The sequence below is a fragment of the Sorex araneus genome, chromosome 5, assembly GCF_027595985.1.
Source record: "Sorex araneus isolate mSorAra2 chromosome 5, mSorAra2.pri, whole genome shotgun sequence".
Taxonomy (NCBI): Eukaryota; Metazoa; Chordata; class Mammalia; order Eulipotyphla; family Soricidae; genus Sorex; species Sorex araneus.
Window position 1 is genome coordinate 114,655,092 of NC_073306.1, and position 15,945 is coordinate 114,671,036.

Sequence of the window (15,945 nt, forward strand, 5' to 3'; positions counted from 1 at the left end):
CATTAATAGCATATTAAACCACAGAATCTCAATTAAAAAATTAAATTTCAACAACAAAGAAATAAGCACAGATGTAACTGCTTGTACTGCTTTGTAAAATGGTATGTTAGACAATGCATTGCTAAGAACATTGATACAATAAAACCTACAATAAAACAACCTACTGGGTTGCACTGGGATAAAAATAACCATACTCTGCTGAAAATTATACTTTCTAAGGTTTTTGCTCGGCTAGAGTGTATGAGTAGAAAATATCTGGCATTTGTAAAGTGTTATTTAGTGTGCATAGGTGCTTGAGAGGAATATTTTTTGGGGGGGCATTATGCTTACACATATCTGGCTGTGTTAAAAGTCAGAAAGGATCACAGAGTCAGCAGAATTGCCAGGCACAAAAACCAAAATCACCCCTGGCCCATGTGTGATGCTGTGATTTGAACTTGTGACTATACATTTGCAAGGCAGCTGCTCTAAATTCCTGCACTGTTCCTTCAGCTCCTAGGAAGGACTCTAGTGGACAACTGAAGAAATATAGAGCAGAGAGCGTACTGAGAGATGTATCATTTCATTTGGGAAGAAGAATAGTTTGGGACACACCCAGTGATGCTCAGGGCTTGCTCTGACTCTGTTTAGAGATCACTCCTGGCAGTGCCTAAGAATGGAGCAAATATGGTGTCATGGACTGAAATGTAGCTGTTTGCTTGCCAAGGCAAGTGTTTTGACCTCTATACTATCTCTCGGGATCCATGTCACTCAATTTTGAAGTTCCTTAGAATATATATATATATATATATATATACATACATGTATATATACAGAATAACTTTTTAAAATATCACTTGGTATCTTAGTATATGTCCAGTGTGTATTCCTCCCTTCTACCTCCACCCCTCCACGCTGAGGTGGCTAGGTTCAAGGGTAATTAAAGTAATTTTGTCAGGTAGAAAGTGGAAGTCAAGCTTTTCCTTAGCAAAGATGAAAAGAGAGGGAAGGTTAGGTTTCCCAAAATGGGTAAAGATTTGAGATAAGACATAGTTAGAAGGAAATGTTAGTATTAGGTTGACTACTCCCATATTTTCATGGACCATTCAAATATATCATAGTATCTTAAAGCATGTTAAAAATTAAAATTAGAATAAAAACTCTGACCTGAAATATCAATTGGTTCAAGGGAAAATCGTTCCTCTTCATTTGACAGTGTGATTGCATTTATTTCTTCATTTTCTGGTAGACATATGCTCTCTGGGTCTGTTTCTACTAATCAATATTCACATAAAAATACTTATTTTTATAAGATTATATTATAAGCTAGAGAACTAGTTAAAGTAAAATATAAATTAATTCAAGGCTTACATTGCTACTAGAGACATACCTAAATTATTAGAGTTATGCACTTAACATATGAGATAAAGAGGCTCAGACAACCATTGTGTCTTTGGCACATGTGATTTATAAGGCTTAGTTACCACAGTAAATAACTCATATAAATTTTTTTTTTTTGCTTTTTGGGTCACACCCAGCAATGCACAGGGGTCACTCCAGGCTCATGCAGTCAGGAATCACTCCTGGCAGTGATCGGGGGACCATATGGGATGCTGGGATTTGAACCTGGGTTGGCCGCTTGCAAGGCAAAAGCCCTACCCGCTGTGCTATCACTCCAGCCCCCCTCATATAAATTTGACTACATATGTGTGCTTAAACTTTTTACTTACTCTGTTAAATAATTTATTAGTTGACCCATTAAAGAACCATAGCTACATTTGCATTGCTTATTTATTTTCATATTCTAAATGTCTACACTGTTAGAAAGCAAAGTAACATCAAAAAGACTGAAAAATAAAAATAGATGGGGCCAGAGAAATAGTACAGTAGGTAAGGGTGCATGCATGTGATTGACCAAGGATCAATCCCCAGCATCCCATATGGTACTCCAAGCCTGCCGGGAGTGATTCCTAAGCGCAAAACATCAGGGGAAGCCTGGAGAACCTCTGGGTGTGGCCCCCAAACAAAACAAACCAAAACTGTACTGGGATAAAGGGCGGTGTTTATACTACTGTCTCTATATTTAAGGTTACTCTTGGTGCTTGGGGACCATGTGGTTCAGAGGTCTAACCCAGTGCTTCTGCATGCAAAGCACGTATTCCAGACCAATGAACTGTCTTTCAGGCCCTCATGGTACTTTAAAATCTTTTCTTAGGGACAAGGATTTGGGGTCTTACCACCAGTGCTCAGGGCCTACTACTGGTTCTATGTTTAGAGCTATGCAGGGGAACACATGTAGTGTCAGTAATAGAATAAGGAACAACCACATGCAAGGAAACTCCTTAACCCATTTACTATCTTTACAGATATTTTTTCGCATATCCAATATGCACGGGTAGCTTGCCAGGCTCTGCTGTGCGGGCTCCATATTCTCGGTAGCTTGCCGGGCTCTCCGAGGGGGGCGGAGGAATTGAACACGGGTCGGCCGTGTGAAAGGCGAAAGCCCATCCACTGTGCTATCGCTCCAGCCCAAAACCAGTAACAATAAGCCTCTCAATGAGAGACGTTACTGGTGCCTGCTCGAACAAATCGACGATCAACAGGATGACAGTGACAGTGACAGATATTTTTAATTCTTAAGAAAAATAAGGCTGTCCATGCCCTCGGCCCAGATGAGATCCAGAGCAGCCGCGCACGACACGGCCCCTCTCCTCCTTAAAGACTATGATCCAGGAGGTTCTACTAACCCATTTTGGCACCCAGAGACTTATAGAAATGCATCTAGACTGTAAACTGAGCTAAAACAACAGAAATCCGAAACCGCGCAGCCGCGATTATAGCTCCTATAATATTCATTCTCAGCCATGGAAAACAAACTATCAAACGATGCCTTTTCAGCAGGTTTGATTGTTGGGGGAAAATTCCGAATAATAATAGTCAGTTCTCTGTTGAAATATTGAATGTATCCAAAGTATAGAGAGAATAAAGTGAAGATCATTGGCCATTTAGTTGCGGGGTGGGTGGGAGGGGGTTATATTGGGGTTCTTGGTGGGGGAACAGGGGCACTGGTGAAGGGATGGGGGTTTGATCATTATATGACTGAAACTTAAACCTTAAAGCTTTGTAACTTTTGTCATGGTGATTCAATAAAATAAAATTTAAAAAAAAATAAGGCTGTCATGCCTCAAGTTATCTAAGGTACTTTCACAAAAGTTTTATGTAGAAAATATCTCATTTTAAATTTCACTCAAATTGTGTATCAATGGTTAAATATCACATTACTATCAATAACCATACTACTTCAAAACATTTAATAATTTTTTACTATAATATGCTATTTTAATTGTTTTCAAACATAAGAATTTTTTTGTTATTTCTTTTTGCGGGGAGGAAGTTTGGGCTAACTCAGCAAAACTTGGGCTGTTCCTGGCTCTGTCCCCAGGAGTGGCCTCTGGTGGTTCTCATGGGAATCCAACTGGGGTCAGCTTCATGCAAGGCAAGCACTTTAACACCTGGACTAACTCTCAGCCCAAAATATTTTGGTAGAGTATTTTAATTGCTCATATTTCAAATAAACCCAATCCTCATTATTTAACCCAATACTGGTTATGCCCATCATTGTATTTTCCTCCCATCTCCTTGTGTATTCTACATTTTTCATTTTTTTTTTTTGCTTTTTTGGTCACACCTGGCGATGCACAGGGGTTACTCCTGGCTCATTCACTCAGGAATCACCCCTGGTGGTGCTCAGGGGACCATATGGGATGCTGGGATTCGAACCCGGGTCGGCCGCGTGCAAGGCAAATGCCCTACCCGCTGTGCTATCGCTCCAGCCTCTACATTTTTCATTTCTGTATTGTCCAGAGTCAGACTAAGAGTTTAAGACAATATTCTTTATTATTTCCACAATATTATAAAACTTCTTAAACCATAAAGTTTTAATAGTTAGTTTGAATCTTAGGGTCTGTTCACTTTTTGCAGAAATAAAAATTTCAACATACCCACTGTTGTTTGTAAAGGCTCAGGAGGCAGGGAAATTTCTCTATTCAAATCCGCATCTTCTAAAAAAAGATTCTCATCATCTTGCAAAAGATTATCTTGAAGGACACAATGAACAGTTATGTCACACTGAGCTGAATTTGTTATTTGCCTACTAAACATTGATTAATAGCATATGAAAGGAATTGTGAGAGATACAAAAATGAAACAGTCCTACTTAATAAATTTGTTTATGTATGTCAAGTTTTGTACAGGATAATATGAAATTTATATATTTCATTTTCTTTTCTTTATTAAAATCTATTTTAGATATTAATTCAGGAAATACTAAACTAACACAAGATAATTGTCCTCTTAGAAAGACATTAGAGGGGTAAGATAGTATAGCAGCTAGGGTGCACATGGTGTTTCAGCACCACACAGGTCCTAGGACTCTGCCAGGAATGATCCCTGAGCTCAGATCCAGGAGTAAGCTCTCAAAACAAAACAAAAAAATCCAAACAAATTAACAACAATAAAGCCATTAGATTTAAAATCAAGAAACAAGAATATTCAAACTCCTTTGGTAGAGATCTAAGGTGGAGTCTCTACTTTTCCCCCCCAAAGTTTTCAGATTTCAGAAAAAATTGTAATCATAAAAAAAAATTTTGTTGTTGTTTTGGGGCCACATCTGGTCATGCTCAGGGGTTACTTCTGGCTCTGTGCTTAGGAATTGCTCATGATCTCGGGAGGACCATATGGAATGCCAGAGATTGAACCCTGGTAGGCTGCGTGCATAGCAAACACTCTACCTGCTGTAGAGTGTAGAAGAGGCTCTGGCCCTCTCAGAGAATTTTTTTTTTCATTTTTTGGGTCACATCTGGCAATGCTCAGGAGTTCCTCTTGACCCTACACTCATAAATTACTCCTCCCGGCGGTGCTTGGGGGACCAATATGGGGTGCCGGGGATGGAACTCAGGTCGGCTGCATGCAAACACCCTACCTACTATACTATCACTAAGGCCCCACAGGGAACTTTTTAAAACATTGTATATATGTCAATGTCTTTAAGATATATACATTTGGGGGTGAAGTGTGAAATCTACAGTGGGTAGGATTCTTGTCTTGCATGCATTTGACCTGGGCTTGATTCCCAGCATCCTATATGGATCCCAGCTACCTCCAGGAATAATTCCTGAGTGCAGAGCCAGGAGCATTGTTGGGTGTGACTCCAAAACAAAACAAAAACAGAAATATAAGATATATATATATACACATTTGTATTTTCAAATTTCTGTGTACCATTTCTATGATTACTTTATAATATCATAATATAAAGTAAAAGCTGTTCCATCATTTCTATTAAAGAAAAATGGTTCTTTGTACATGATTTAGCATATTTTATGAAGCATATACAACTTCATTCCTTTCTCTGTAAAATATAGGAATTGTAAGTACAAAAAGCAGTATTTCATAACCTCCATGGAAGATATATTTAAATAGTTGGCCATTTACTTAAATCTAGTTATTTGAACCCTTGCATAACATATGTAATGATTTAACGACACTGAAACATATGCTAAATGTTAATTTTATCTAACAAGTTTAATTTATTTCAGTAATTTGATGAACATAAATATCCATTTTGAAAAATATCCAATTTTTATATGACTTAAAGTATACCAATCATTTCTCCTGCAGCTCCTTCATCTCCAAATCCATCTCCACTGTTACAGAACAGAACATTTTCTCCAATGACACTTTCAGAACTCTGTTCAACTAAAGGACCACTGGAATTCAGCAAGATGTTGTCATCAAAAAAGCTATGTCTTCTGAGAATTTCAGATTCCTCCCCTGAATGAATATAAGATCAATAGTAAGTGATCCAGACAAACACAGAATTTTAGGCTTCAAAGAAATTATATTATTTATAGTGTACATTGAATAGTTTTGTTTCGGGAAATATGAAAAAGGAGAGACAGATTTAAGCAATCATGAGAACACCGGCTTCTTTAGAAGGGAGAGAGCTGGGAACAGACATCTAAGGCTGAGAGGTGGGCAAGTCCCCAAAAGAAATGCATCTCATTTATCTTCTTACAGATATCTTATAAAAAATGAGGTAAGCATTACTTGAATTAATCAACTAAAGTTATTCAATTAATTAGCATAGACTGGATTTTTAGTTTAATGTTTCTTATGCAGTATGGGGTGGGAAATTAAAACATCAGGATAGAATTTTCAGTTGTAGTATAGCTGAATTTATTCATAAGTTAATTATTGGAAGTAAAAGAATTTCTTCTACTTTAGGTAGCATATAAGAATTAAGAATTACACTTCTTAAGCAAGTGTAATTTCATGTTATTTCCAGGAAAACTGCCTGTATTTGTTTCTCTGTAATGGAGATTTGAAAAATTAGGAGCATAGTTGTCTTATTAGCAACAAAAATGCTGGCAAGATTAAAGAATGGGCCTACAATATTCATCCAACAAATATTTATTGAATAACTGGGAATGATCAATATGTTAGTAATTGGAGACATGAAAGTTAAAAAAGATAGTAAAAACTGGTTAGCTAACATTAACTGTAATTATTTGCCCTATATTATATAATAGAAGATACTGTTGTTGCCCTTGTACAAATAAGGAAACTCATCCACAGAAAGGTGTCATTGTTTGCACATAGTAACACTACGGGGTCAAGCATAGAGAAAACCATGAATTTTTACTCATACTAAAAATTCCTCTTTAGGCTTACATCTTATAGAAGTAGGACCAGAAAAGGGGCATTTTATTATGCCCTTTGTTATGATGGACTAAATATTTGCTCAATAGAAAATTGTCAGAATCAAACTCAGGTCTACCAGTCTATGTTCTTCCCACATTTTTGAATTGAAGAAGACATAGAAATGAGAACAACTACAATGGATTATCTGGTGAGACACTTGCTTGAGTAGAGAAAAGAGTAAAGCAAGGAGTTGATAGAATAAAGGAAGTAGTAAAAGTTTGAAAATAGGCAGAATTGTCCCTCCGCCTATTCCCCCTGGCGACCTGGTGGCCACAATGTTCCAGAGCCCATTGGACAGCCAGGTACCAGCCAGCAATGACAAGACACGTGGGGCCTCACCGGATAGGGGTGGAGCCGCTCCTTCTCCTCCCCTGCCCAATGAGACCCCTAGATGCTGCCTACGAATGGCCCCTATGACTGCTTCTTAAGCTCCTTAAAGGTCATGATCCCAGAGACACGCGAATGAATCTGAGAAGTCGGCTGGCAGAAATCTCTCCAGACTTAATTATTAAAACTTCACAATTCCAAGATCACGCAGCTACAATGGCAGCCATGTGACACCATATCCTATTCATAATCAGCAATAAAAAACAAATTGTCTAATGTTGCCTTTTTGGCAGATCTGAGAATTGGGGGGAAATTCCAAATAATAATGGTGGGACTGGTGTAGAAATATTGAATGTAACCAAAGTAGAGAGAGAATAATGTGGAAATTATCTGCCACACAGGTAGGGGGAGGGGTTGGAATGGGGGGTATATTGGGGTTTTTGGTGGTGGTGAAGGGATGAGTGGGATCATTGTATGACCAAGACTTAAACCCGAAAGCTTTGTAACTGTTCTCATGGTGACTCAATAAATAAATTTATTTTTAAAATAGGCAGAATATCTATCAGTAAGTCATAGGGACTTAAGGCACTTACTTAGGCAGAGAAAAATTACATTAAAAATAAAAGGAATTTGGAATTTAGTCTTATACTAAGTTCATCCCTCATGGGTACTTCCTTTTCCTTTTTCTTCTTTCCAATAGACTTTTCTAATTTTTTTTTTTGCTTTTTGGGTCACATCCGGCAATGCACAGGGGTTACTCCTGGCTCTGCACTCAGGAATTACCCCTAGCGGTGCTCAGGGGACCATATGGGATGCTGGGAATCGAACCCGGGTCGACCGAGTGCAAGGCCTACCCGCTGTGGTATTGCTCCAGCCCCAAACTTTTCTAATTTTTAAACATAAAAAAATTTAAAGGAATTTGAGGGCAATTAATCTTTTGGTAGCACTGCCCTGTAGCACTTTCATCCCATTGTTCATCGATTTGCTCAAGCGGGCATGAGTAATGTCTCCATTTCGAGACTTGTTGTTATTGTTTTTGGCATATCAAATATGCCACGGGTAGCTTGCCAGGCTCTACCATGTGGGCGGGATACTCTCGGTAGCTTGCCGGGTTCTCCAAGAGGGTTGGAGAAATTGAACCAGGGTCGGCCAAGTGCAAGGCAAACGCTCTACATGCTGTGCTATTGCTCCAGTCTACATATAAAATGTGGGAAAATATTGGAAGAAGTTTAAGGCTCATTTTAATTTTTAACTTTGTCTAGTAAATAATTTGTATTGTGTTCTACAATGTGTCTATCTATGACATGTTGGAAGTTAACAAAAATTGCAAAATTGGCCATTTTCCATAGATCACTTGAAAAACAAAAGCTGTAAATCCTAATAGTTATGAAAGGGGAAAAAATGGTCAGAAGTGGAGTTTAGAGATATAGTTCAAGCATTACTTTCTATTTTTTTTCACCATCTTCCTTCATTAAATGCAAGACAGTTTTAGGCTATCTTTCTATAGAAGCCCACTGCTCTGGGTACCATAGACATTTAAATATGGATATAGTATAGATGTTTTTCTCATGGACTTTTCAAACTAATATAGAAAGTATATAATAATATCACTCTACAGGACAGAAAGGATGAGAGATAGGACACCTGCCTTGCAGAAGTGAGGTGTGAGTCCTATGCCCAGCACTGCCCCATATGCTGAATGCAATCTCTAGAACACAGCCTTTCGTGATCTTTAGAGCCACAATAGAGTGTGTGATCTCCAGCATATACTACAACCAAGAGTGCAGTACAAAGCTAAGGTATACAAAGCTAAGGTATACAGTGCCACGATGAAGTGTATAATGCCCAGTGAGAACCACAACCAAAAAGTGTGTGATCCCAGTGAACACCATATTTAAAGTGTATATATGCCTCCTATTATCACTATAACAATGACAAAAATAACAAAAAAGAAAAGAGTGTAAGGGGAAAATAATAAAATGTGCTAAATGCTATTAAAACAAACAACTGCCATACAGCCAAACTATCTAATGTAGCTTAGATTCTAAAATACACTCAACAATTTGTTTCATAATCAACATGCATTTATTTTATAGCATATCCTTCTCACTAAAATTTTGACTAATTTTATTGTGTTACATTTTTATTCCCTCCACCCTTCTGTTTTTCCTTTCATTTTTGTTGATACTATTGTGATAACCAGGGGTTCTACGTCCACCTGGCTGTGGTGCTCACACACTTAGCTGTGGTGCTTATAGGGGATTGTACAGTTTTCAGTACTTGCATCTCACTCAGCTTTCATTTTCAGTAATCAGTAAAATGATTACTGAAAGCTGCACCCCTTACAGTTGAGATATGCACTCATGATTACTGGGGAATCACACTCTTATAGTTGTGCTCATGTACATTTGACTGTAGTACAACTACTCACTGGGAGTCACTGTAGGACTCACACGTGTGCTCACCAGTGGTTGTACTTCCAGGCTGTGATGCTCACACATATTTCAGTTCAGGATCATAATTGCACCTCTTTGTTGTGATTCTTACATAAACCTTGCTGTGCATGCAGTTGGAAATTACCTGCAGAACTGGAGATCACAAATAACAGAGCTGACAGGGCAGTTTCCTGCTTAGTACGTGTGGTTGCATGGGGGATTAAATTCACAACCATAAGCTTGAAAACCACTGAGATAAATCTAAGCCACTGAGATAAATTTCTTGGTTCCATAAAATTATTTTCAAAACTTGTTATTTCACAATTTATATAATATATTGGAGTAAATATCATCCTGAAAGTATTATTTGCAGTACACATGTAATGGGCTGGAGCGATAGCACAGTGGTAGGGCATTCGCCTTTCACGTGGCTGACCCATGTTCGGTTCCTCCGCCCCTCTCGGAGAGCCCGGCAAGCAACCGAGAGTATCATGTCCCCACGGCACAGCCAGGCAAACTACCCGTGGCGTATTTGATATGCCAAAAACAGTAACAATAAGTCTCACAATGTGAGACACTACTGGTGCCCACTTGAACAAATTGATGAGCAAGGGGATGACAGTGACAGTGACACATGTAATACCTTACATACATATTTAACTACACATCTACATACATAACCATATAGCAACTATTTATATGCAACACATATTTGAATGCATGTCTCCCTCCCAATCTAAACTGCCCATGTTCTTGACATCTGACATAGAGTATGTACTCTATAAATGGAATATAGGAGAAAAGTGCAATGTAAGATTGAGACTAGGCATGACACCTATACTAGAAAAAGGAAATAACAAGTTTATTTTTTATAATAAAAAGATTCATTCTAAAGATACTTCCACTGTCATAGATGTATCTATTTCTATTAGCATTGTTGTGACAAAATGCAAATATAATGATGATAACTTATAATTTTAACTTTTCAAATATTCTTACCAAAACTTCCAGCTTGGAAAAGTAGATCATTACTATAATTTTCTCGAAGTGTGATATCTTCAGGTTTACTTTGGTTCAGAGTGAAGTGTTCTGAAACTTCTGTAGTACTATGGAAAAATACAAGAGTGAGAAAAACATGCAAACAGAATATAGTGATTTTTTTTTTTTTTTTTTTGCTTTTTGGGTCACACCCGGCGATGCACAGGGGTCACTCCTGGCTCTGCACTCAGGAATCACCCCTGGCGGTGCTCAGGGGACCATATGGGATGCTGGGATTCGAACCCGGGTCGGCCGCGTGCAAGGCAAACGCCCTACCCGCTGTGCTATCGCTCCAGCCCCAGCAAACAGAATATAGTGATTTTTATAATATACTGAAAAAATCACTATGACAAAAATAGGTATGTTATAAAATAAGAATTTTAATTTTAACTATTTATTAACACTAGACATAAAGATATATGTATAAATGGTCTCCTTATCAACCAAATCCAATAGTCAATTCTCACTCTTATCTTACTTGTCCTAACAAAAAGGCTTTTAAATAGATGTTTACTTCCTTTCTTAAGGAACATGTTTTTCTCTTGGGCTCTGGAACATTACACTCTTTTGGTTTTTCTCCTACTTTATTAGCTATACCTTTTTGATCTCTTTTATTAGTTCTTTCTCAACTATTGACAACAAGGCAATACTCAGTCCTCACATCTCTTTCTTTTTTAAATCTATACTTCCTTGTGGGATATTTCAAACCTCTCTCCTATTTTTAGATCCAGATATTCAACTAGATACTAACTCAGATGTATAATAATCTTCAGATATATAATAACATACATACATACCAATAATGGGCTGGAGCAATAGCACAGTGCGTAGAGCATTTGCCTTGCATGCGGCCATCCTCGGTTCGATTCCTCCGCCCCTCTCGGAGAGGCCAGCAAGCTACTAAGAGTATCTTGCCTGAACAGCAGAGCCTGGCAAGCTACCCGTGGCATATTCGATATGCCAAAAACAGTAACAACACGTCTCACAATGGAGACGTTACTGGTGCCCGCTCGAGCAAATCGACGAACAACAGGATGACAGTGACAGTGACATACCAATAATATATACCTACCAACTCAGATGTATGATACCACAATAATAAAAATTATGCCCAAGGACCATAGATGTAGGTCAGTGCTAGATTGCATGCTTAGCATGTGTGAGACTCTGAGTTCATCCTTCTCCCCTCACCTCCTCAAAAGAAGAAATAAACATGTCCAAAACTTATATTGCCTTTATCCTTTTTGGCAGGAAGTTGGGGGGCAGAGATTCTAGCCTCTGTTATAAAGGCAGAACAGTTCAGTGCATGGGCCTAGGAGTGATGGGCACCATCAGGGCTACACCAGTGGTGCTAGAGGAACATGCATTGACAGAGATTGAACTTGAGTGTGCTTTGAGATGATCTCCCAGCCCTACCTTCATCCTTCTTCAACCTCAAAATTCCCAGGTATCCTAATCTCATTGATGATAATTTCATTCTTATGTCAGAAATTAGTTCACTCTTCCCTTCTCTCCTCAAGCCTTATCTAGCTCTTACCTAATTTGACTGCTACCACCTTGATAAAATAAAAATTGAAGAATGAGAATGATGGATACCATCATTTCACAAGCCTGCACTTCCTACAGCAATAATCTCACAGGTTCTCTGCTTCCTCCCTAGCTCCAGAGGAAGCAAGTTGAAATCAAGTCAGATCCCATCACTCTTCTGTTGAAAACCGTACTATGCTCCCTACTTAGAAAAATAAAAGTTCGTAGTGTAGTTACAACAGTATTTCTCAACCTTTTTCTAACTATAACTCGCTTCCAGCTTTGTTTCCTTCCTGTGCATCTCCTCTCCCCATCCTACCCATTCATCCCCTAGTCTTGTGCCCACATTTACGGGATTTTCATGCTGTGGCCCCTTTGGAATATCCTGGGCACCCATAGGGGCTATATGTTGAGAACCACTGGCCTCTAATACTCTATGACATCAGCTACCCAGTTACCTCTCTAACCTCATCTCCATTCCAATTTTGAGCCTTCCTGTTATTTCTTAAAAATGTTTGATATGTTCTCTTGGGGTCTTTTAATCTGCCCTACCTGGAAAATCTTCCCTTCAATGCTTTATGATTTGTTCCTTTACCTCCTTTGGGTTTCTGTTCCGATATTTTAAGAAAAGTCTTTCTTGATAACTCTATTATTTATTTTATTTACTATTTCTTTTTAAAAATAAAAATCATGAGTACATTGTATATTTATTTGCTCATTTTCTATCTGTCCCAACTAAAATATAAGATTCACAAGGCCAGGGACTATGTTTTATTTCTTGCTGTCTCTTTATTGCCTAACTAGAATAGTGTCTGCCTTATGGAAGGCACTCATTAAATATTTGTTAATTGAATGGCTGAATACACTGTCAATATTGCAATCCACATTCAGAAAATAAAACAATTTTGGAGTTGTATTTAAAAATTCCAAATTAATTTTTTTGCCAATTTCATGTACATTTTTTTGGTTAACTACATTCCATCTGCATTCATGAAATCTGCAGATGAAAACAATGAAATACCAAGAAAATTTAAAAAATGATTTACTTCATATTCTGGTTGTCAAAATCATAAAATTCTTCTGGCAATGTTATTGTATTGTAAGCTGCTTCAAAACTCTCTTTTGGAAGGTCAACTAGTCCTGAAAAAAATCAAAACCACATTCAATAAGCAATGATAATATATAAATAGGAAACCCTCAACTAAATGTCCATTTCTTCCCATTGAGTCTTCAAACTGGTTTCTCAACTCCACTCTTTCCCCTCAAGTTCATTCTCTACAAAGCAGTCTGGGTGATGTTTTTAAAACGCAACCAGACTAGATAACTCCTGTGTTAGAAACAATTCAGTGACTTCCCCAGTGCATTGAAATAAAATCCAAATTTTGAATCAGGGCCTCTGCAGTGCTACAAACCTATCAGTGGTATCATCTAAGGACACTTTCCCGTCCTTCACTATTCTCTAACCATACTGTTCTTTTTGTTCCCTGAACAAGTCAAGTGTATTTTTAGCTTTATCTAGCAAAGTTCCCTTTGCCTGAATGCTATTGTCTCCAGGACTTTTTACGGGGCTGGTTACCCATCTTTAAGTATGAGCTCAAATTTTATCTCCCCAGGAAGGCTTTCCTAGACTAGACTCAATGAGTAAAAATTTCTTGTACTTTCTGTTACAAAACTTTTTCTCAATGGAAACTCTGATTCACTATAGTCATTTTGAAATTATAAAGAGCTACCAATTACAAGAGTACACCCAGAATAAAAATACAAAAGAACAAAGACAAGTGAGACAAATAGACATAGAATGTATACCTGGACGAAATGTCATCTTCATTTTAAGAAATGCTTCATTGCAATCTGCCAGAAGGTATTTTGCCTTCCTATTATATATTCGAACAACTCCCAAAAGCAGATGTCCTGAAGTTCGAAGTGCAATTTTCACCTTTCAATAATTTTGAAAGCATTAGAATATTAAAAATTAGAAATCCTGTTCTTTGAAAATTAAAAAAAACATGAACTTCTTGTCTCTAAAAGACGATATTGGGGCTGGAGTGATAGCACAGCGGATAGGGTGTTTGCCTTGCACTCGGCCTACTCAGGTTCAATTCCCAGCATCCCATATGGTCCCCTGAGCACTGCCAGGAGTGGTTCCTGAGTGCAGAGCCAGGAGTGACCCGTGTGCATCACTAGGAGTCCCCCAAAGAAAAAAAACACGATATTTATATTCTGGTGGATATAGTAGAAATGAATCTTAAATTTTACCTCACCTTGTAATCTAATATGGTAGGTTAGCAAACAAAAAACAAAAAAACAGAACTATTACTGGTTTTACCGGAAGAATATAAACACTGCAGTCAGGCTTGATTTCAAGCCTTGGCTCAGTTTTATGAGGCTGTCATCTAAGTCTTCTGAACCTCAATTTATTAATGATGATTAAAATTTATTATGTACTTTTCCTGGTGCCAGAAATTGTCCTTAGGGCTTTTCATACATTACTTTGACAACAGCCTCAATTTACAGAAGAAAATACCGAGACTAAAGTAAATTATTCAGCTTGCCCAAACAACATAATGATTAAGCAATGGAAGATAAATTCAGTGAAATCTGACCAGTTCAATAACTGATGCTTTTAACTATCACATTCAGTGAGGTTATTAAAAAAATCTATAAAGCTATTGTGAATATTAAGTAAACTGATATAAAGTCTACTGCATTTCACTGTATAATTGTTGCAGATTTTATGCCAAAACAACTATAACCAACATATATATTTATTTTCAGGCAGTAAATATGATAGGAATTCAAAGATACTATTTGAGAAGTAAAATTTCTTCGAAAATGTATTTTATGATAATACACATTTATTTTACTTTTCTTCTGTAAAAGTCAAGGTAAATATTAGTATAATCGTAATGACATACCTTAGGTGACAGAATTTTTTCAATGGTTATCTCTAGATTACATTCAAATACATGAGCTTTCGTGAGTTTCTTCTCCCAGTGAGCTGCAAGCCATATTTTGGCCAATGGTCCCCGCTTACTCATAAGGACTTGAGTGTAGAACATATTGCCTGTATTTCTTAGTTTTACTTAATGAACTAGAAAGAACATTAAAAATATTTTAAAATTGATGCAAAAAATCTTTCCCATGCTAAGTTTTAAGCAACAAAAACCAATTTTCATTAATTTTATTAAACCCAGATTATCTTCTAATTCAATCTATATTCAGTTTAAACTATTTTCATGTAATGAAGGAAACCATTTAAAATGCAAAATTATAAATAGGTGACAGAGCTCTCTTAGATTGTGGAACACACTAGGTTTAAATAAATGTATTCTGATTAGTGATCTCTTTTAATATTTTACTTATTTTATCCTGCAAAGAATTTGTGTTATCTTTAAATTAGTAAATAGAGGAGAAAGGCTGAAAAAAACTAGGAGGAAAAAGAACAATAGGATATGAAAAACTAAGAAAAGTGCACACACAAAACCTTTTAAAAGAAAACTCAAGATTTTGAGAAGTATTGGCTCATTAATTTGCATCCAGGCCCTGAGTTTTCCTTATATTATGATTATTCTAATTATTATTTTTTGCAGGGGTGCTGGTGAGGCTGGTCACTCCAAGGAGATGCTCAGGGGTCACTTGGGGGCACCATATGCGGTGCTGAACTCGTTGGCTGCATAGAACGTTTTAAAACTGCATACAGCGTTTTAATCACTGTATGATCCCTCTTGCTCCTTCTCTTTAAAGGTACCTGGCTCCGAAGTACTCATAAAGTAAAATCAAATTTTCTTATTTAGAAATGGAAAAAGAATCAGAAGACAGAATTGATAACAATAAATAAATATTTAAAAATAAATGATAGGCGCATATGTTGTACGAG

The 15,945-nt window shown here is 37.3% G+C and overlaps 1 protein-coding gene across 1 annotated transcript in view; it reads right to left on the reverse strand.

Annotated features, from left to right (window-relative positions):
* RAD21L1 (RAD21 cohesin complex component like 1) overlaps positions 1–15,127 on the reverse strand; it is a 32,105-nt gene extending 16,978 nt beyond the window's left edge. Inside the window, exons 1-7 of the mRNA XM_004612683.2 lie at positions 14,984–15,127; positions 13,875–14,004; positions 13,115–13,208; positions 10,503–10,609; positions 5,641–5,811; positions 3,981–4,076; positions 1,147–1,254 (exon numbers count right to left, since the gene is read on the reverse strand). Coding sequence (XP_004612740.2) covers positions 1,147–1,254; positions 3,981–4,076; positions 5,641–5,811; positions 10,503–10,609; positions 13,115–13,208; positions 13,875–14,004; positions 14,984–15,127 — 850 coding nt within the window. The remainder of the gene's footprint in view (positions 1–1,146; positions 1,255–3,980; positions 4,077–5,640; positions 5,812–10,502; positions 10,610–13,114; positions 13,209–13,874; positions 14,005–14,983) is intronic.
* Positions 15,128–15,945: the final 818 nt, after the last annotated feature.